Below are 24,309 nucleotides of genomic sequence, written 5' to 3'. Positions count from 1 at the left end.
TTAAGTTTTCTCCCCTTATGTAATTCAAATTGTTCAGGAATTAAATGATGATTTGTTTCTTCGCTTGAATTTTTGTCAAGAAATTTTTCAGCATTTGGATGATGATGAAAACTTAATCCACTGTTTGTTTATATCAGATGAAGCTCATTTTCACCTGAAAGGCTACATAAATAAACAGAATAGTTGATATTAGAGCGTTGAAAACCCTCTTCATTTGTATGAAAAACTGTTTCATAGTCTGAAAGTCACAGTGTGGTGTGCACTTTTGTCATATGGCATTTTTGGGCTATTCTTTTTTCAAGACAATTAAGGACACTACAACTGTTACTGTAGCATTCTACAAAATCATGGTCATAACATTTTTGACAAAAAATTGATTTCCATAAATTTTGTATGTTTCAGCAAGACAGTGCTATAAGACATACTGCTCGTTTGTCTGTTACTGCTTTAAGAGAGCTTCTTCTGAACCGTATTATATAAAAAAAAATGGGGGACATTGTTTAGGGCTAGATCCCTGATTTGTCGATATGCTACATTTTTCTTGGGTTTTTTTCTAAAACAAGGTGTATGTAAAGCAATTGTAAATGTTAACGGAACTAAAATAAATTCAAGAAGTTGCATGCATTACACCAGTCAGTTACAGAGTAACGGAAATTTTTTGATTGAGAAAACTTCATAGATCATAATGGTGCCTAACTGTTAGGGGATATTTAAAAAAAATAAAATTAACATGTCTTACTTAATAAAAAAAACTACAGAAACATTCATGTTAAAATAAAAACTTATTTCAGGAGTTATAAATTTCCCATCACTGACATACCTGTATATTTTGCATCCCTTGAAATACTTTCTGTTGACAGAATACTTAATACTTCATTAATTTATTTTCTTATTTGTAGTAAAATAACTGTCATTTACATTTTATAAAATCATTATTGCTTTCTCCATTGTTTTTTTTTTTTTTTTTTTTTTTGCTTTTTATGTTTAAGTCTTAGTAAATCTGATACTTCATCATTATAATAACATTCTACAGTATGTTTGGTGATCTATCAAAAAGGGATTTGATTAGAGCTGTCTAAATATTAAAAAAGCCAAGTATGATGATTGTCATACACAAAGTTTATATCTATTTTTGAGATTTTACTATATTTGTAATAATTCAATGTAGTCAAACAAATTTTTAGATAAAAGAACATTTTTAATTTATCTGCCTTTATTTTACTAAAATATCATTGTTTTTTTTTTTCTTTTTACATATACTTTTAATAGGTATTAAAAATACTTTTTATAATATGCAACAAATTCTTGTATTTTTATGATTTTGATTAGATACCAAAGTAAGTCATTAATTGAAATTTTTCCAGTGTGTTCTGAAATAGTTATCGTATAAGGGATGGTACCCTGAATATATAGAAATCATTGCTGTAGATAGTCACAAATTTCATTATCTGTAGGTTTGAGCAATTTCTTTTCTGTTCTTTAACTGAAATATGTATTATTCATCTTCAAATATATTATGCAAAGTTTTATTGTTGTGTTCATTAATTAAAATTTTGCCTTATTTGGGATGTTTTTATAAAAAATTACTGTTTTATTATAATCAAATTAATCTTTTACAGATTTCATTTTTATTCCTTTGAAATTAGATTGACACGTTATAGAAGAACTTAGTGGCACTTAACAGTTTTTTAAAAAAAAATCATCAATCGCTGAAGTTAGTCTTAATTTTTTTTTTTTTTTTTACTTGTTTTCATAAAGAGTTGTTCATTTTTTTTAAACAGTATTTTCAGATTTTCTATAATTAATGCAAAAGCACTGCAGTTATTGTTAGAAGAATAGTTTTCTTTTTCTGTCATTTAATTAATAATATAAGGTTATGTTGAAAGTAAGGCCCATTTGTTAATAAAACGTAATTTGTTACGGAGAATCTTATCAAATGTTGCAGCACAGTTTCTAACTGGTTCATGAGGCTGCTATTGGTCATTCCATCATTAGTCTCTTTTTGTTACAATCTGTAATTATGAATGTGACAATAAGCATATCTTTTATTTAAGCCAGTATTTACTGGTAGAAATAGGTCTCTAATTAAATGTTTAAAAAAAGTATATCTTCATGTTCTTAAACTACATCATGAATTGTATAAAATTTACAGGCAAACATTGAGTAATGGAAAGATTAAGGTAGCATTATAAGTTTAATAACAGTCATATAAATATGCATGATAAAAATTAGAGTAGAAAATGATTGAACAGTTTCCAGATATTTATTAGAATACTGTGAGCAGAATTGTTACTGAGAATTAGGCTATCATAAACTGTATGCAAAATGGGTCCTGAAAATGGGGGTCAAAAGTGCACAAAACTTAAAAGGTTGATATTTCAATGTACATTTAAATCTGTGTTGAATTAAGGTGATAATTCTCACATCATTTTATTTCACCAAAGACAAAAAATTGAAGCAAACCTTATAGCACCTAAGATTGTTAAACTGCTTTCTGTAATAAAAAAACCCTTCAGACAAATTTTCTAAGTTGCTAAATAACCACAACAGAGGTGTATAAATAGCCATTCAAAAACAGTGATGTGGTATGCTTATATCAGTAATTGATATATGCTGCTATCTGCATTGTTCAGAAAATTCAATAATTCCCGTGTGAGCTAATTTCTTCCTTAGCGTTAAAAAGTTGTGTACATTCCCAGAAGTTCAAGGAGAATAAGAAGTTGAAAACTGCAGTCATGAAATAACTGAAATCCTAAGCAGCAGAATTTTAGATGAAGACTGGTTTGATTTCAGAAAGAGTATAGGTACCAAGGAGATCATTTTGACATCAGACTAATTTTAGAAAATTGGCTAAAAAAAAGAATAGTCATATATGCAGCACTTGTAGGTATGGAGAAGATGTTTAATAACCTAGAGTGGAATAAAAAATTTACAATTTCAAGGAAAATCAAACTGAAATGTAGAGAAAGTAAATTATTTTTTAAAAGATTCCAGTAGTATTAATTATAAAAAGTGAAGAGACGCGAACTCTGATTCAGAAAAAAGTGAAAAAATGATTTAGTCTACTCCTTTTGTCTTTCAGTCTATAAATAGAAGTAATACATGAATCGAAGGATAAACTCAGAGATCGGTGTAACTGTGTAAGAAGATAAGATGAAGATGTTAAAGTTCATTAATGATGTTCTTTTGGCAGAATCTAAAAACGAGTTGAACTTATATACACAGATTTACTGCTAGAAGAGAAATTCTGTTTGAAAATTAATTTAAGCAAACCAAGGGTTATCAAATGTGATAGAAAAAAGATAACAAGGAATTAAATATTAAGATAGAGGTACATAATATACCAGAAGTTGCAACAGAATATTTTGTTTAGGTATAAAATTACAAAGGGTAGAAGTAAAGTTGAAATTGAAGCGGATTAATACACAATAAAGGAGAGTTTTCATGATGAAAAGAAGTGTGCTATTATCAAATATGGATTAAGAATTGGAATAACATTCTTAAAAATATCTGTAAACGAAGGAGTATATATAGCACACTTTATGGTGGTGAAATGTGGATAATGGGAAAAGCAAATGATAAAAGGCATTTGAAATGCAATACTGCAGGTAAACATTGAGTTAGGTGGTTGATAAAGTATAAAATTAACAATCTTAAATGAATAGGAGAGGTAAGAGATTTACTGCAGAATCTTGTAGACATAAACTAGATTGATTGATGCATTTGTAGAAGGTATGAACTGTGAATATGAATTTTGGATTATATAAAACAGATAAGGTGTAATTATTAGAAATTTAAAGAATTAGCACAAAACAGAAGAAATGGATAGAGAATAGCATCAAATCATTTGAGTGATTGATGACCAAAAATAATTCATTTTGAAACTTTCATATACTTAATATACTATTTTTAATTTTCATTATGGTAATCTTATTACCATAAATAGAAGTAATGTTGTGGGTGTACCTGTCGGTACACTTGTTCTGTGATCTTAATATAGTTACTTTTCAATAACAAACACAGGAATTCATTGATTTTATGAACTAAAAGAGATATTGCAATTGAATGTTATGCATTCATTTTGTCTTTGTTATGTTATGATGAAAGTGTATCATTCATCCTTCGGTTATCTGTGACAAACCTATAGGCCCAGAGATTTATGTTTAAAAATGTTCATAGGCTGATCCGTTTACCCTCTATTGAACATCTGTATCTCATTTATTTTCCAGCAGATTATGTTGTTTTTTATACCTGGTCCAAAACCAGTCATTTCTCTTCTTATCTGGTTTGTCTTATTTCCTTCTTTTTTTTTGTATTAATTTGGTTCTTCATCGATTTTATTTTATTGTGTACAGTTATTTTAATAGTTTTATATTTTAAGAATAATTTTTTCAATAATTTTTATTTTATTAAGTGATATTGATTAGTCGCACACCATTGTACCAGAATTTTATCTTTTTTTTTTTTAAATGATATTCTTATTTTTAGTATCTGCAAAACCTTTTGAAGCTAAATAACAAGTTAGTTCTTTATAATTTTGTTATTTGATTTTAAAAAAAAAACTGCATTAAAATAAAAAAAATTTGATACAGAACAATTAAATAGTAACACTGAAATGGTGAGACTTAATTTTGGGTTTAACTCGTACAGATTTATTTGTTGTTTCAATAAAAAAATATTAAGTGTGTAATCATAAGTTTAATTTATTTCTAAAAATTTTAGTAGTAGTTGTTTTTATTAATTTTCACTAGAAAAGTCTATTTCTATTCAACAATCTTTTACGTTGTAATCCAGCCATATCAATTTGAAAAATGTTTAATTTCTTTAAAAAATTAATTTTTTTAGAATTGAACATTTTGTAAATACGAGTATACTCTCTTACTCTTTTATATATATTGTTACTGTTTAAAAATATTTCATTTATAATTTCAGTTTAGGGCTTGGAAAGTATTCGGTTTTAACTTTTAACATGTAAAAAAGTTATGCTCTAAAAACTGGCCAAAAAATTATTTACTTAAAGCTAAGTGTAGTAGACTTTTTTAAATGTTAAACAATCATCGTCAGCAGACACTTTGAAAGTGGTAAATATTAAAAAAACATTTGTTAAAAGATTGAACAATAAAAATAAAAACAAAGAAATAATAAACGTTGTTAATTGATAAATAAAAATTACTTTTAAAACACTATAAAACAATAGTAGCTGGGATTTTAGAATAGAAAAAGTATATTTTAGGTTGCTTAGAACAGTTATTTGTACTTGTACTTTTTTTCTTATTCTAAACTGGCTATAAATACTTAACTTTATAATGTTTCACAATTATTGTTTATCTATCAATTAATGTCGTGTATTTTTTGTATTTTAATTATTTTTTTTTACTTTTTTAAAATATTTATCTCTTCCATTTTCTACTGATGATTGTTTGACATTTGAAATGCCCATCTAGATTTAGTTGTTAAGTAAATGTTTTTTCATGCGTAATCTTGTTTTCCAATGTATTTCACTAACAGCATATTTATTGATTTATATTTATCATGTTGTAAGTGTAAAATTTTGCTTCAAGAATTTTGAGGATTGGAACCATGAAAAAACCTTGAAACCAAAGGATTAATGCGAGATCATATATTTTATATTAGTTACTTTTTTTAGATATATAGCATATCTATTTTATTTTTTTTAATTGATGCCTTAATGATGAGTTGATATATTTTAGTAAAATTATATGTACCTGATTAAATTGACTTGAAAAAGTAAATATGGAAGTTTTAAAATCATTATTTCTTTTTAGCTGTTTTATTGTAAACTGAATAATACCGCATTTGTCAAAATGTATTTTCAGGTGACTGAGTTATTGTGGAAGCACAATAAATTTTTAACATTGTTAAAAGCACAACTGATTATTTATGAAAAAGTAAATACAGATCATTTTTAAGAAGTAGAATTAACATTTTATAGATTTGATTGTAGCAGGAAAAAATATTATTTCATACTAAGTAGAGGTAACAAAAACTGGCGCACTATTATTATTTTAGACAAAATTATTTTTCTATTTAGTATTTAACTGTTTATTTTCTGTAATGATTTCTACCCTATTTCAGTCACTTGAATAAAGGAAGTGTCATTTGTTCATAATAAAATAAAAAAAGATTTTAGTAATAACGGAATGCTAATAATTTAAAAATTAACACAGTCACTGTTTTAAACCAACCTGTTTATTTTAATTGAGGTTGTTTATTTAAAATATATCAAAAATTTTATTAAAATATCTTATTTGGTTCACATTCAAATTTGAATTTATATTGAAAAAAAAATAGAAACATAAAATCACAGATTTTTTTTTTTTTGTCTTCAGTCATTTGACTGATTTGATGCAGCTCTCCAAGATTCCCTATCTAGTGCTAGTCGTTTCATTTCAGTATACCCTCTACATCCTACATCCCTAACAATTTGTTTTACATATTCCAAACGTGGCCTGCCTACATAATTTTTTCCTTCTACCTGTCCTTCCAATATTAAAGCGACTATTCCAGGATGCCTTAGTATATGGCCTATAAGGCTGTCTCTTCAAATCACAGATAAGAAAACTATTTCTGGATGTATATATATATATATATATATATATATATATATATATATATATATATAATTTTTTTTTCTTAATTGGATTTAAGAAATGCACCCCTAAAGATTTTTCTGTGTCCAAGATCTCCCAGTTAAATTTTACATAGTTAAGTGGTGGTGTGTTATTTTTAACCCTTGTGATTGTTTTTTTTATCATTGTTTGTATGGTTATGGTCGGTTATGCTTTGATTAAATTATTAAAGTTTTATTAAGGTATGGTGGCAGCGATTATAAAATAGCATTAAAATTCTTAATCTTAACTTGTTGATTACTTGGTATCGTCTGAAATTTACTGTGTAATTAATTAATGGAGGAATTTGCATGTTTGCTAAAAAAAAAAAATAATAATAGAAACAATTGCATGTAATAATTATATGTGTATTAATAATTAGCACAAAAATATGTGTAATATTGAAGATAATTAAGAAAAAATAAAACAACTCTTTAATAATGCTTTTCTGACAGCACCATTAAAAAATTATTGCAATTTATTTATACATCTTAACGCATTCTTTTGAAATTGAAGTTTTACCACTAATCATATTTTAGCAAAACATAGATGCTACAGACTTAGTAAATAATGTAAAAATAAATAATGAATATATAGTACACATTTATGTTTGTTTTTATTAAATAAAGATAAAATTGCAGCTATAAGTATTCCATTTTCATTGTTTTGTTAATAAAAAATTTTTTTTTTAAATTGTAAGAATATATCTGTATTATGTATGATTATTACAATATGCTTATCTATATATGTATGTATAAATGGTAGAGTAATAATGATGATGCATTATTAATTAAAATTTTGTAAACAGCTAGTAATATGAATCTTTTTTTTTAATTTTTTTGCGATATATATTTTTCTTAAATTCTTTATGTTAAAAAATTTGTTAATATGTAATAAAATATATGTTTAAATGAATTTTCACATTAATTTGATTCATATTGCTTGGCTTTTTTTATTTTGTAAAAATTGTGAGATTATATTTTAATGTTTTTGTGTGGTGTTTGTTTTGTCTTTGGCTTTGGTTATTCATAACTTCTACTTACTACCACTTCTACTACAATTCAGAAACCAATGTTTACAAAGATGGTAAGAGAGCAAAACAGGAGCGTACAACGGCAACTCGTTCAACGAAAAAGAGTGCATCCGACTTGCCTGAGGTATCTGTGAGTAATGATATTGAGTGGACATCAGCATTTGCTCCTACAAAATATTTTTATCCTTATCCGATAGACACCTGGTCGAGAAACAGTGAATTGTTACTCGTTAATGTTCGGGGTGAGGAATCACCTATGCAACAATAATATAAGTTTTTATTTGAAAAGAAGTATAATACAAAACATTTTGAAGCATAGAATTAAAAAATTTTCTAATCAAACTGTGTTACTGTAATTCCTAAGTTCTTGTGACTATCTGATTTTTTCTTAGCTTTTATTTATTATCCAGTAAATAATTCTTAACTGTTAAACTATAAGTATATTAAACCAGATAGTAATGTAATTTTTTTTTATTATTATTAGCCATTAAATTTTTAGGATCTTGCTGTCATCTGTGAAAGGAGAAACTATCTGTTGTATTACGTAACTGTTTTTCAGAACAGGTTTCCAGACAGATTATTTAAAATAATTATTATATATTTCAACCGTTTAAAACATTTGTATAAGTACCTTGATCAGCTAAGAAAGTAAAGTAAAAAAAGTACCAGGTCTGACTAGAATTTCAAACCTTCCAGATAAAAAGCAGAAATGTTATGTTTTAGATAGGCAATTGAAGGGAAAAAACTGATAAATAAACTTATTTCAAGTTAGATAAAAATTTATTTTTTCCCACTACTTTTTGGGAATTAATATTTATTAATTATATGACTTTTTGAACTGACTATAGCAGAGTATAGTTTATTGTAAAAGTTATAAAAACTTTACCCAAGCCTGAGTTTGCTTTTGCTATAGGTTTCTTCAAAGGGTAACAATAGGAAGCGCTATGTATTTTTTATGCGGTCAGGTATGGTGCTTGTTTTTAAATTAGTCCTTTGAAGATCTTTATGGTTGTTGGTATGTTCAAAGAGCGCGTGTGATTTAAGTTGATTTGTTTAGAATACTGGTTTTATGTATTTAATATACTTCAACAAAGTTCAGAATAAATATAAATTTTTAACAAACTTGACAGTTTATATTATACACACATGCACTGTTTAAATTTATTGCCGACAAGATCTTCCATATCAAATCCATGACCTGATACCGCTTGTAACAATATTCCCAGCAGCAGTTTTGGATAATCTTTATTTAGAGAGAAAGTTAGTCCATACTGCTAAGTTTCTATAACCTCTAATTAACATACACTTTAGCCATTTTAAAAACTATTATATATTTTTAAATGGGTGAAATATGATTCATTAATTATTTATTTTAAAATTGTAGAGTTTTTGTATTATATAAATAAATTGTTTAGAGTGGTTTTTGTTTTTTGTTAATACAATTTTATTAACAGTATGCTTCAAAATATTTTGTCAAGAGAAATACGTGTTGTTGATTGTAAGCTTTAGTATATTTGCTTTTTTTCTAAGAAATACATTTTTATCATTGATAGGTGTCAAAACATACTTTAATTTAGCAATAATGTAGCGGTTTGTGAATTTAAAAAAAAAAACGAAAGAAACAAAAAAATATTGGTTAATGACTGCAATTGTTACTACAGAATCTTTTTTTCTTCAGTATAGTTTTATTGGAAGACATAATTAATGTGTTAGTTGTATTAATTTTGTACTATTTAATTTAATTTTTAATTAATACCTTTTTTCTCTTATATTAAAAGTCAGTTTATTAAGATGCAGCTGAAAGTTTTGAAGCCAATATACTGGTAATGTATTTTAAACATAGTTTAAATTTACAGTTAAATAATCTAATAACCAATCAGTTGTACAGTTCTATCATAATTTGCTTGCCTTGCACGAAGTAATGCTTGTTGGGCTAGTTTTTTTCTTTCTAATATTGTAGTGAAATATCTTGTCAGTTCTGTACATAGAGTATTATGATGATTAGATTTTTTTTGTATTATGATTATTTTTATATTTTTTTTTTTATTAAGATTTTGGGGTTTAATTTATTATATATACTTAAGGATACAGTATATTTTTTCTGAGCTCTGTTCTGATAGAACCATTTACCTGATACGTCTTCAGTGAATTTTCATTCCATTCTATTGATTAGTAGTACTTTTAAAACAATTAAAAACTTGTTAGCTGGATCAGTGATCATGTTTCTTATTGGAGCGCTGGTTTTACTGTCTGCAGTAAGAGTATATCTTGTATGATATCAATCTTGCATTTGTTAAACTGTTGGCTATAGGCATAAATGCCTGTCCGTGTTTAACTGTAGTTGTTACTTTTGAGGTATATTGATTTGTTATTTCAATATGTTTTGTAGTTGGGTTTTTTGGATTTCAGAAATATCAATTCAGAACAGTTCTTATACTGTCTGTAACAGAATTATCTCCTAAATTGTATAAAAGAAAGGTGGCAATTCACCTCTAATATTAAATATGATGTTTCTTAAATACAGAAGATATAATTTTGGTTATAAAATACTTTTAGTAATGTTTACTATTAAACCCAAAGAAAAAATGCATTATACCTGGTAATATGGAGTATCAAATTAAATAAACAATGAAATCATTAGTAACAAAGATGATGTTGGCCTGTTTAGCCCCATTGTCAGTAGGTGTTACAGATGGTAAGCAGATTAATCACAAGTTGATCCCTTGTCAAGCTGAACTGTGAGTAAAATAACTGCTTCCACGCACTGGTTAATAATTCAAAGCCTGAAGAAATGTAGATCAGTGGTCTTCCCAACTTCGAAGTACATCCTGGTAGAAATAACACCTGTCAAAGCAATATTTTCAGTAAGAAATACATGATAATAAAAAAGAACTGGTGTGCTGCTTGGGAGCAGCTTCTTCTGCTGGTTTATATACAATAGTCAGTACATACAAGGTTATATGGTATTTCTAATTTGCAGTTGTGTTTAATATGCTGTATTTCCATTTATAATGGGACATGATTATGCTTTACTCATCTGGTTGATAAATAAAATAAAAATTTATTAAATACTAACAAATTACATGTTCCCACATGTGCAAGTATATATAAGTAAAGTACATTACGTTTGTAATGTAATAAACCTGCCTTTATTTAACACTTCACATGTGTGATCTGTACCCGTAGTTTTCAGCCACAACCTAACTTCTAAACCCAATCAAACCTTTTCTTTGGTTTTAGAGGTTAACCAAACAAAAATCAAGCCTCTGGATAAAAAAAAAAATTGTAGTATTAACATGATGTATTTTTGTTATTTTTTTAAAGTTAGTTTAATTATAGGTCATTTGATTGGGTTGATGTGTTTCTCCACTTTTTTTTTTACTGTTCTCTACTTCTATAACATTAATTTTATTTTGATTCCAATGTTTGTTTTCCTTGTCTTTCTTATTTCTTTATAATCTTAGTTCCCTTATTACAATACCCACCAACCTTCTTTTTACAAGATTTTTCTTGATTAAAAGTCTTCTTTCCAAACCTAAGAGCTCAAACAGATTTCTGATTTTTCTGTAACATTTCAAAAGCTTCTATTATTTGTTATAATTTTTTTTAAGCTCTTCCAGTTTCATTCACATCAGGTGTTATGTTCCTCCATACAAATATAAAAAAAAATAATTTAGTACTAGAGGATTTATTTTCCGCATGCCTATGTGAAAGATCTGACTTCTACAGCATGCGTTTTTTATCAAACTTTTTCCATCCCTTGTAAATTTACTTCCTAAAGTACAAACTTTTCAAACTTTCTGTCTATTGTGTTTTATTCAGTATTTACTTCCTCATTATTCTCCATTCTATTTCATTGTATCTCTTTGCTATTCTTTTCTTTTAAATTGAATTTTACTCAGCCGTGAATCGATGTTCGTCACTTCTAACACATTCCTAGTTTCAATCAGAATAATTTATCACGAATCTTTTCTCTAAAGATTTATCTTTCCTTTGTTTCTACTGCAGCATTCAAGCCTCCATTTTTATTATATCTTCATTATTTTCTATACTCAAGTCATCTACTTCTTTATCTTCTGCTTAAGTGTCCACCTAAAGCTGCATTATGTTTGTTTAGTAATTGTTATTTACTTTTAAAAACATGTATCCCTCATTATGAAAACCAAAAACTGAACTCAGCTTTCCTTCTTACCTTACTGATTTCTACTACATCAAAATTTAATTTGTCTGTTACCCTTTAGGAGTTGTTTAACTTATCATTTATATTAAAAAAAAGTTATTAATACCTCATATTCCAACTTGATAAGTTTAAGAGTATTGTTAAAATTTTGACTAATGTCTAGAATTAAATTTTATAACAGATTTGAAACATATTTTTAATAAATTTTATTTAAAGGTGAGCTATTTTTTATTTTATTCGTAGAAATTAAATTACTTGACAAGCCATTTTCTTGATTGTATATAATGATTCTCTATGTTACTGATAACCATAAAGGAAGCTTAGTTTTAAAGAGGTTCAAAAGCTTTTCCAATAATAGAAACAAGTATTATTATTTATTTAATTTTGCTGAATGAGAAAAACAAATAGCTATATTAGTGTCTTTAATTTTTATTTACAATTAGACTGTTCAGACTTTTAATTTCATTAATTTCTTTATTGAATTGTAATAAAATTTAAATCAAAACTTTCATTTTATTTTATTCTAATTTCTGATTAATCTGTCTCAAGTGATAATAGTGTAATTAATATTTACAGAAAAGTAAAGGAATCATTTACTGAAATTGAATTATCATTTTCCAGTTAAAAAAGCATTTAGCATTTAAAAACACTTTCAAATAGTTAAATTAAATGTTTAACACTCACAACAGAATCATCCTGCTGTATATTTTGTTCAGACCTTTTGAGTAAAAGATATTTTATTATCGTATAACACCACTCCTTGGCTGTGACATTGATTGCTGGAGAGGTTTAGGTAGCATCAAAAAGGGCTTACTGATGTTTTTGGAACACTATGACAGTTGGAAATGTTTTTGGAAATTAAACTAAGGAATCTAATTTTGGTTAAAAAATGTTCAGTTGTGGGATTTTCTTATTAAAATGTTTTCAAACTGTATTTTTAAGATGGCAGTTGTATTTTATTGTAGAGTAAAAATCACTTTAGTAAAATTTTCCATCAATTTCAAGGTACAACAGCCTGTTATAATTTTTTTTTTTTTAATTCTTAGCTCAGTGCTCCTAGTTCACAGGCTACAACAATATTTCTTTATTGTAGGTTTCATTTCATATGTATAGAAAGCAAAATGGATGCCCCAACTAATTTATAAATTCATAACAAAAATTTTGCTTCCAACATTTTTTGACCAAGTAGATCACAAAATGTTGAGAAATAGAAAAGTTTGGTGGTCCTTTTTTGCCAGTAGTGATAATTTCCTTCTCTTCTACACTAAAACAACTCTGAAATTAAAAAAAAAAATAAAATGTATTTTTCAGCTGAAAAGGATTAACTGTATAATTATAAAAAAATTGTGTAAAATTTAAAAAATGAAAAGAAAAAACACCAGTAAAATTAATTAAAAATTTTTTATTAATTTTTCATTTATTTATATTCCGTAGTTACAAATTGTAAATTGTTAATAGTTTTTTTTGTAGAGATTTTACTTCCCTAAAACTAAGTCAGCTTACAGAAGTAAATTCAGTCGCCTCTGTAATTATTTTATTTCACGTTAGTGTCTTGTGAAAACATGTGTATTGTATCTTCTAAATATCATACCAGCACTTTCTAATGATTGAATAATACTTTATGAGTCATTATGTTCTCCAAAAGTTTGCTACATAATTATTATATATTGTTTTATTTATTCAGACCCAGTAATGAGGTGCACAAGATGTCCTAGGGCACATGCATGTAAAACACAGTCAATTTAGTAAATGAAATATAGTTGCTACAGAGTGTAACCTTACATTAAAAAAGGAAAAAGTATAAATTATGTAATTAAAGAGAAAGATTAATTTTATAATCATTTTTATTGATTTATTATCTTACTAAAATAAAACTTCTATCTTCATCATTTATATGTTTTACTTATTGTAAACTTTCTGATAACTATAATTAAATTATATACCTATATTAAAAAAAAAGCAATTATTGGTGGTAATAAGTTGGAATAGAGATGCACCAGAATTTTGCTATATTCCTGAGTAAACAAGCTGATATGTATGCATCATGCTTGGGTGAGACACACAGATTAACAGGCATTATTGCATATTATATTACATTACAGAAGCATCCTTTTTCTTTTGTTACATACTTACTTATTTGTACAAATTGTTAACATGTTTTCTGTACATGTATTTTATTGTTTTATTTTAAAGTTAATTTTTGATAAACTATTGTTTACTTGATTTCAATATCTACAAGGACTAATCTAAAATTTGCATTCAGTTGGCCGATTAAAAAAAATATATAATACAAAAGATTTTATGGTATACTTAAAGTAAACCGTAATGTCTAATTACTTCAAGCTACAATGTTACAATCTACATTTAAGCATTCTTCATAATGCAACACCAGCTTTTTCAATCCTCTGAATAATTCTGCTGCCTGTCGGATACTCAGCCTGGTGTTATTAACCTGAATGAGCTTCTCATTAGTTTCAAAGCATTGTATAGCCCACGGGGTCTTGATCTCTGAAAACAAGTAGTAGTTACTGCATTGGAGTCTGGATTGTAAGAGAAAAAAGAAGTCTCCCGTTTGAACAACCTGAGTAAAGTCTTTAAGCAACCTTTCGAATGAAAATGCACATTGTCATGTAGACGACTGCATGTGAGCATCTCGCTCCATTTATTTTTCAGCATTGATCTCCAAAGTTTCTTCAATGTTAAGTCGTTTACACAATATACAGTAGATATTCACATGATACAAGAAAACTGTCAAGGCAAAGATGTCTCCTTAGTGTTTCAACTGCCATCTTGAAAAATAGAGGCTAAAGTATCGCTTTTTCTGTAGTAACTCAAAAATGATGGTACAGGTAAAAAGGTTGAATTCTAAAATTTTAATGAAATATTAAGCTATTGTATTTATAAAACCAAAATATTTATTGTTCAAATGATTGTTCACTGGTTATTGTGGACTGTTGGTTGGAGTTTACACTGTTGCTGAGATATTTTTTCCCTCTGATGAGCAAATTTTATTCAAAAATTAAAAAAATGCTTTTTTTATTTTCATTATAAAATATGATTCTTATTTTATACGTAAATACATTTTTGAACTTCACTTCATATAAAAATGTAAAAAAATGTAATTATCTGCAGATAGATGCCATTTTTACTTTCCTGGTATCATAGCTCTAAAGCTGTGCTACAAGAAGGAATGTATGGTTAAAAAAGATAGGGATGGTACATATATACGTCTGTTGGCATGTTAGAAACTTATTTACTTGTGACTGAATAAACCAATTTTGTACAGAGACTCCTGTATATGGGGCAATTTGTTGGTAAAATTTTAGGGTCAATATCTTCAGGGGATGGAGTAGATAGTTATTTGGAGCACATTTATTCAAAATTTTACAAAAATAAGGACACTTTATATTAAGTTCTGTACATGTATGCATACTTATCTTATTTAAGAAAAAAAATTGCCCCTAAATTTTTTACCCCCTTCTTCAATAATTGGAAAAAGCTACCTTTATTTATTGTGTATTTTTTAACCAAATCTTTTTTAATATCTTCCGAAGCATAGGAGAATTGCAAGTGACCGTATAAAATACACTGGTGATGGAGAAACTGTACGAAAAATATCAATTTTTTTTAATTAAATTTTTTGGTCTTTTTTAAACTTTTAAATTAAAAGTTTAAATAATAAACTTTTAGTAATTGTATTAAAATAAAAATTCATCCCCCATCCCAAAAAAGAAATCATAGGTAACTTTTTATTAGCTGCACATTTTTAATTAAATTTTTTTTCTTCTATTTAAAGTAGTAAACGGAAAGAAAAAATCTTGGAAGTTGAATTTGGTGGTGGGTGGCAGAAAAAATTAAAAAAATACCAATAATATAAAAATTTGTTTTAGTTTATTTAAATATATAATGATAATTTTACTACAAAACTTCATAAATTACCCCCACCTCAAAAAATAAATCTTAGGTAATTTTTTTATATTGCATTATCTTTCCACAATAAATAACAAATTCCAGGAAAGTATTACAATTTTGTTGTCAGCTTTTTGTTTTAAAGGCCCACTATCACAGAAAAAAATATATTTTAACGTGTGTTAACATGCATTACGGTTTTTTTTCTCATAAATTTGATCTTGGAAATCAATTTTATGAGAACATCAAAGATTTTACAACATTGACATCAATTATATCTGCATTTTGGTGCTTTAACCAAAAATGGTTGTAACATCTTTATATTAGATTCCAAAATTGAAATAGTCGTCAAGAATAACAAGAATTCCATGCTAGGCTTACTAGGAAAATCAAAAATTGAAGTGAATTCAGTTTCTGTCTTTACTGTGCTAAATATATCAAGCAAAGTTTACCAAAATAAAGATGATACTCATCTCTGCAATTGACACTTTCATTTTGTTCCCTACTGGGATTGATTGTATAGTGAACATAATTCTTGTTAGTGAAATAAAGACCGAATAGCATAAAATGAATGACCGTTAACAATAAATGAATTTATGTATGCATTTTACCCCTGAAGAATAAAAATTGTGTGATTTTTCTTACGATGTCTTTTGTTGTGTAAAATTTGAATGTGTAATAACAAGTACTTGCTAAATGCCAGTACAACAAAACTACCTAAGCTATACTTGGAACGATATGAAAAATTCTTTTTTCCTCAAAGAAGCGCAGGAAAATTCAAATAACTTAAAACCAACTATCCTTTTAATTTCCCTGAATCCATTTTGACTAGTTTTGGCGTGGCGTGGCGTCTTTACATATTCACATAATTCAAAAATGATTAGCCGTAGTATGTTGAAATTTTGTATTTAGGACTGTTGTAACATCTAGCTTGTTGTGCACCTCCCCTTTTGATTGCAATTGACTAGACCAAAAATGTGAATAGTCAGACCTCTAAATAAATTTGGATTTTGAACTTTTTATTAACTAATCCCTCGTTGAGAGCTTTCAACAGTATATCATAAGTGGTACTTTTTTCATTGGTTCCAGAGTTACAGCTAAATAAAATTTTAATCGATGAAATATTTGGATCTTACATGGGGAAGGCACATCGGTTCAAATCAGACTTCATATAAATATATTTTCTTTTTAATTTAACTATATTGATTTATTAATTAATTATTAACCTCAGATTGTAAAAAAAAAACTTTTAACAATAAATAATAATTCAATAATAATGATTCAAAAAAAATATGAAAAAAATCAGAAGTTATTAGTGAAATAAAATTTTATGTTCTTTTCATTTTAATTCAAAAATCATTACAATTGGAGGTTAATAATTAAATCAATATATTTAAATTAAAAAAAAAGGTTAAAATATATGTATGTGAAGTCGAATTCGAACCAACGTGTGCATGGTTACGGATCCGACACATTCTCACTTACACCACATATCTACTTGAGCAACGTGAAACAAAATTAATATATAAACTAATATAAAATGCTGATACGGACACCACAAAAATTGTGATGCATTGTCGTGTCCACCACAGTGCAATTGTGCAGCTGTCCACTTTATTAAAGAATTAGAGGATTGTATCTCACTCTCAAATGAAATAAGTTTAAATCAAGTGCAGCAAAAAATTTATATATGTAATTTAATAGGTGTACAAGGAAGTCATGTGGTGTCCATATCATATTTTTATTTATTACTGAACAGTGTTAACTATAATAAAAATCAACATTTAAGGAACGGAAACAATTAATTAAATAAAATGTCTTAATTTATTTTATAATCTTTTAAATGAGTAATAATTTATTTATATATATATATATATATATATTGCCAAATTTGTAATTGTTTTAGTTTAGCCCCTTGAATCTTTTGAAATAAATAAAATTATATTGTTATAAATATTGCCTTTATTGCTTGTTCCATTATCATAGACAATCTTCAAATCTTTTATGGCTAGTCATTTTATGTAAATAACAAATTTTTATTATATATATATATATGATATGTATGCACACGTGCACAAACACATACATACATCATTTTTGACAAAAACTTGTTTCTGCATTAATGTTTAATATTTAACATAGTTATATCCATTATAACTTTAAGAAAATTCCAAATTTTTATGAATTTTAAAACTTTGTAAATTGAAACTTACGTATTAAGGCCTCTCACAAAATAATTGCATATTTTATCAATAGATGACATAATAAGACCGTAAGAAAATGCTATATTAAATTTTTTATCATTTATTCTTTAGTTTGTTAATTTACCACATACTAAGGTGCTAAGATGCTAAGATTCCCCTCTATAGATACTTCAAGTTTAATTCATGAAATTTTTTTCTGATTGAGAAGTTTTTTTTAATCATTACGTATTTTAAAATACTATGAAGAGGATTGAACACTTGTTCATTAAAATAATGTTGTAGAGGATTAATTTTACTTTTGTCTATCACAAAATAAATATATTGATCCTTTTTCTAAATATATTTATATATACAAGTAATAAACAAACATATGTGCTCTTTTCCATTATTATTTTTTCTGATTGGTCAAGATTTTTTGGAAATTAAATAAACAAAACTTATTTATATTATAAAATGTTATATTCCAGAAATTATAAATCTAAGGTGATTATATTTATTAAATTATATATCCATATGGCTTATTCTTATTCAAGACAGGTTTGTTTTTTGTTTTTTTAAAGTTTTCTTGCCTCTTGCCAGCCAAAATTTGCAATAAATTGAAACATTTTAAGAACGTAGTATATAACAGTCACTTGATCAGCTATATTAGAAAATCCCTTATGCAAGCTATAAAATAAAATTCTGTTGGAAATCTATTTTAATCTGAGAAAAAGAAATCGCTGAATTTCACAGAATCATGTTCTTGTTAACTGCAACTAAATTTTTTAAATATCCTTAACACTTTGTTGATGTTCAGCAGACAAGAAGAGGATTGTGATCACACTCTCGATTCCTTCTTTGAACTCTTTATATATTATAATATGTTAAAAGTTAATCGTCAGTTGAAGGTCATGCTTTTCCCCTCCCATCACTGGCAACTGTTGATTATAATCAGACTTTTTTATTATGATTTGTTACAGCTTTATATTTGAAGATAGATTAATTTTATAATGGAAATAACTATTGTAGTTTAACTTAGTTACTCTTTTATAGTTGTTAAGTTAGAGTAATATTGTCTTTTTTCTTCAGAATGTTCAATTCGACATGTAAGACACTGCTTTTATTGTAAAAAGTAGTAATAATAAAACAAGAAAATTTTAAATGGTTTACAGTGGTGTTTTAAATATTTGTTTATCATTTGGACATGTTTTCAAATTCTTATATTATTTATTCATTATGATTTCATTGTACGTAAATATACTTTTTGAAAATAACACCCTTTTAATGGTTCCAGATTTTTATCGATCAGTCTGTTTTCTTTGCTTTTTACAGTACACAATTAATAAAATTTTTGTAGTTGGTTGTGTCTGGTTTACTATAAAAAAAAATATCCTTTTTGAATTTTTATTCGCTTTGTCTCTGTTACTTAGAAATTGCTACTAATGTTGTAAAAATTCAACATAGACATATAATTAATATAATAATTTTATATATACCTATACATCAGTAATATACATACATACATACATACGAGAGGGCCAGTCAGAAAATTCTTGGCCTGTCAAAGGAAATAGAAGATTTTTCAGAAATTTTTCATTTTTTTAAATTTGTTGATAGATTTAAACCAACGACTTTCCAGCTTTTTAATACCTTCTGTGTAGTACGATTTGTCCTATTCTGTAAAATAAACTTTGATATAAATCTCAGCTTTGACCTCATCATTTTTCACTGAATCATTTCTTCAGATTAGGGTAAGGGAAGTAATCACTTATTTGCTTTACTCGGAACGCCACAAACTGGCAACTAAATACAGCATGGCATCTAAAGGATCATACTTGACAAAAATCTTAGTCATTTCATCAAACTGCCTATTGTGTCTGGCTGACAGGGGAGAACTACTTTCCTCAACCCTTATTTATATATATATATATTATGCTGCTGTTTTATACTGTGTTCATAAAACATCTGACTTGCTCTTTATTAAAAATTATAACTCCAGTATTATACATAAGTTGGTTACAAAAGCCTTTTTTTTCTACCCAGTTGATATTTATTGATTAGATTAGACCTCTTGCACAATGATTTCCTTTTTTTCCTAAAAACACTGTAGCATCATGTCATTACTTTTTCCTGTTATCTCGTATTTTGTTTGGCCTCTTCTCTTTGATAGATTATTTGTTTCACTAAAGTTGTACGATTATTTCTGAGCATTTTATTTTTAATAGAATCTCTTTTTTCAGTCGCTTGCTTATCATTTATCAAATGAATATATTTGACGAATTAGGTGTTGGTTTAAATATGATAAATGATTTTCAATAAATTAAAAAACCAGGAAAGAACAAGGTTTTACTCTAAAATTGAGTCCTTGAAATGACTTCCTTCACTGATATTTGTACCGTATGACCGAGTTAACATTGCATTCAGAAAAACTGTGACCTAAAGTCTCTAAACTACCAGTTTACTAAATAATCATACAAGTTGCAAGGTCTGTTATTGCTGTGTATGTATTCAATATTAAGCATTATTTTCTTTTATTATTACTAATTAAAACAACAAAATCTTTGTTGTTATTATTACTAAATTGTATTCAGTGCAAATATTAATAATTAATTTTACAATTTTTTATTTGCAGAATTTTCAGTCTATCATAAAATATTGTCTGCTAGTTCTTTTGTTATTTTTATCATCTATCTCAAAGGATTTTGCAGTATTTAAGATCACAAACATGGAAAAGTGTACAAATTTGAGAAAACTGTATATTCATACCAAAGATAAAAATATTAAATACTTTAAACAGAAAAAAAACCAGATTATTCAACATACTTCAGTCACACGCTAATATTCACCTTTGAATCCTTTTAAAAATGTATTTAGGATTCATTATAGTAACTTAAGTTTGCATTGTTAAAGATACACATTAGAGGCGTCATTCTCTGCCCACAATCCAAGTATTTCTTGAAAATAGAGTATAATTTTTGTCTTCTTTTTTTTTATTTACAGGTAAAGGAATGTAATGTTAGAATAAAAATAAAAACTGTGGTCATATTATATTAATCTATTTTTACTGACTTGAAATAATCGCTGTACTCTCACTTGTATATTTAGTAAAAGTAAGAGTTTCTTCCACCGATAAATAATTTACTGTTTACTCATAAGCAACATAACTTAAATGATATTAATTTGTGTCAGGAGTAATACAAAAGGTTACATTAATTAGAAGGTCTTCTTTTACAGAACGTGAAGTGTTAGAGGTCTGATCAGAACAATTCTATTTTAACATTAATACTTATACTTTATATATACTTATAAATACTTTATACTGTTTCCCAGTCGAGAGTTTTGTAGTTTTAATTAGCAACACATCCTTGCTTTATGTGGAAGCTGTAGCGTGAGATCCTATCATACCAGGTATATTTGAATGCTAACTAGCAGCTTTGCAGCATTATTATTACAAAGTAATGTGTTATATATTATAAAAAAATCAGCAAAAACATGTTCCATTTACAACACGTCTTGCATTCTTTGAATTAGCAATGCATTCTTGTCCAGCTATCAGGTTGCAATAACAGTTACAATTATTATATGAAGAGGGGACACTGTGGTCTTCTGGAATGTATGAATCGATCGATTAATTGTTAATGAAACAAAACAGTTGCTGAAATTTATTTTTCCATTTCATATCATAATATGGATGAACATCTAATGAAATTCTTAGTTTTGTTCGTAAACAGATCGTTAACAGATTAATCTTTTAATGTACTGCTTTTACAATTTTGATTTAAGTATAATGTAATATGTTCAGAATCTTTTGAAAGATTAAATTGGTTCCATTGTGGATATTGTCTTACAGTTATAGATATCTCGATGTAGGTATTATTAATTAAGCTTTTTCATTAGTAACTTTCTTCTATTATTATAATAATAATATCGCTCGACTCATACCTATTCTCTTCTTATGACTATATTTCATTTCATTTATTTGCTGTAAAATTAGCTTAACCAATCCATCCAAAAATTGAAAATGAAGTTTTCTGTAAAAAGGATTTATTAGAAAAAAATAACTTATGCATTTTCATTGAAATTAACATAACGGTGAGTTAAATAAAATCTAAATAAAAAACAGAGAATCGTATTCAACATTATACTTTTTGTAGGAAACAAAATACTTTTAACTGAAATTATTGAACTGTTGTTTACAATTGAACATTTTTCAAACAAATAAGTTTCTTCAGATGTACCAGACATTCATTTAACTTTTTTTTAATATTTCAGCCTCTGGGGTCCACACAACATTTTTAATATTGCGTTTTATTTGAATTCATTTTTATGCCTTCAATAACTTTACAGAAAATAAAAATAATCGTACGTCACAATAAGTGACTCATAATGTCGGCGTATATTAATATAAAATTTTCAGTTTGGTAACTAACTACTCACCGCGATAAATTAAAAAAAAATAGTTTCTAAAAAGCATTAATAAACGTTTACTTTCTCATGGCTGATGGTGATCGAAAAGACATTTGTAAATGTTTTGAAGTAAATTTTTAGAAAAACGTGTTTTTTTTACAGAATACGGTTCGGTATATCATTGCGGAAGTTTAAATTTCAAACTGAACTGTGTTCGTACCAAATTTTGTTATGCAGTTATCTAATTTAGGAACTGAATAATATTTTTAAAATGTATCGTCACCGTAATATATCTGATCCGATGCAGTTTTTTTCTAGCGTTTGAATTTAGTTAACTGTTAAGTTAATTTTTTTTTTTGTTTCACAGTTTTTATTTCTTGGTAATTATTAGACTTTATTTTGTTCTCAGACACGTGCCGATTATCACTTACACTCTCTCTGTATGTTGACGTGTGTGTACGCGTATATATATCAACTTAGCAAAATTACGTTTTTCACCCGGAGTTGTCGGGTTCAAATCCCAGTAAAGTTATTCATACGTTACAATTACTATATTAGATTCTCTCGGAGAAGGGTGGGGAATATATATATTACCGTTTTTATTTTGTAAATCGTGTGCTTTTTTAAACATTACATCACTTTACGTCCTGAATTTTTAACGTAATTTTTCTAAGTTCGGCTGAAAGTGCCCTTAATTTCTTATCTCCCAACTTCTTTATAAGATAAATGTTTTTGTCTAAAAATCTTATTTATATTGTGCCTGTTATAGACGGTATCTGTATATAGTACGCGTATGTTTGGTTATGTCTATTGTAATCACCATTTACCATTGATGAGTTGAATTATTATTCTAGATCTTTTTTTTAACAAGTTACGTTGAAGTACCCTCCAAAAGAAAGTTTGATTTTTAGGTAAACGTCTACCTTATAACGTTCTGCTACTAGATTTGTAGCACACATTTATCCGTGAGTTAATATTTCGACGCTATTAGCGCTCGCGTAGCTTAACCTTTAATTTCAAATAAATGTGTACTTATTACACCGATCTATTTTATATATATAAAATAATTCTACATTTATAAAAATATCAGCCTTTTTCCAAATTTATTCATTAAGAATTTGGGATCCTACGCCTGGAATAACGGCATGTGATATTGGTTATTTGGGTGAAAACACCACTTAAAAAAACTTTTAACACTAAAAAAAGTACTCTTTTGTTACGGATAAAAGGAGCGACTTTTTCTACCCAAAATAAAATAAATTATACACATATATTTATAAATTTAAGATTATTAGCAATTTGACCGTTTTTTCTTGAATATTTTATTTTGGGTCCGAAAAGTCGTTTTGTTCATGCTTAACAAAAGGGTCCTTTTTTTACTGTAAAAAGTTTTTATACGTGGTGTTTTCACCCAGATTGCCAATATAACATGTCGTTATTCTAGGCATAGGATATCAATTTCCTGTTGAATGAATCTGGAAGGAAATAAATGTTTTGAAGGAATATATATATATAAATAGATTATTATATTTTTTTTTAGTATTTCGTTTTGTTTTAAATCTGTTTGGCTTCCAGTTTTTTTTATTTATCGAAAACCAATTAATTAAGTCATTGATCGTATTACTTACCGAGTAAAATGTTTTGTTTATAAACATTTTCTTATCAGTTACTCAGAAATTTAAACGTAATATTATGCATTTTTTTTTCATGACTACTAGTATAGAGTCTGCGCATTTGCATTGCTTTGTTTGGGGGGGGGTTATTAATATCATTTCTCTTTAACTTCCGTTCCGTGCACACGGCTCCTGTTTTTGATTTTTGATCAAGTTAGCGATGATTGCTTATATATCCGCGTACGTGATGGGAAGTCCTCACTCGAACGGTAACCATGAAGCAGTTATCGCGAAAAAATAAAAAAGCTTACAGAAAGCTTAAAAACCAATTTAAAAAAAAGTCTGAGTCGCCGGA

General features: G+C 27.0%; 1 protein-coding gene across 7 annotated transcripts in view; it reads left to right on the top strand.

Moving 5' to 3' along the window:
• The window catches only part of LOC142323647 (uncharacterized), a 242,657-nt gene that overhangs the window by 185,188 nt on the left and 33,160 nt on the right, over positions 1–24,309 (top strand). For 3 of the 7 annotated variants that reach the window (XM_075363657.1, XM_075363658.1, XM_075363656.1), the window contains one exon: positions 7,695–7,904. The exons of the other annotated variants lie outside the window; for them this stretch is intronic. In XM_075363657.1, the coding sequence (XP_075219772.1) occupies positions 7,695–7,904 (210 nt within the window). The remainder of the gene's footprint in view (positions 1–7,694; positions 7,905–24,309) is intronic. 7 annotated transcript variants of the gene reach the window in all.

Source organism: Lycorma delicatula, chromosome 4 (assembly GCF_047948215.1).
Source record: "Lycorma delicatula isolate Av1 chromosome 4, ASM4794821v1, whole genome shotgun sequence".
In the NCBI taxonomy this organism is placed as follows: Eukaryota; Metazoa; Arthropoda; class Insecta; order Hemiptera; family Fulgoridae; genus Lycorma; species Lycorma delicatula.
The sequence above is the reverse complement of the archived record's forward strand: the minus strand, read 5'-3'. Positions and strand labels throughout refer to the sequence as shown.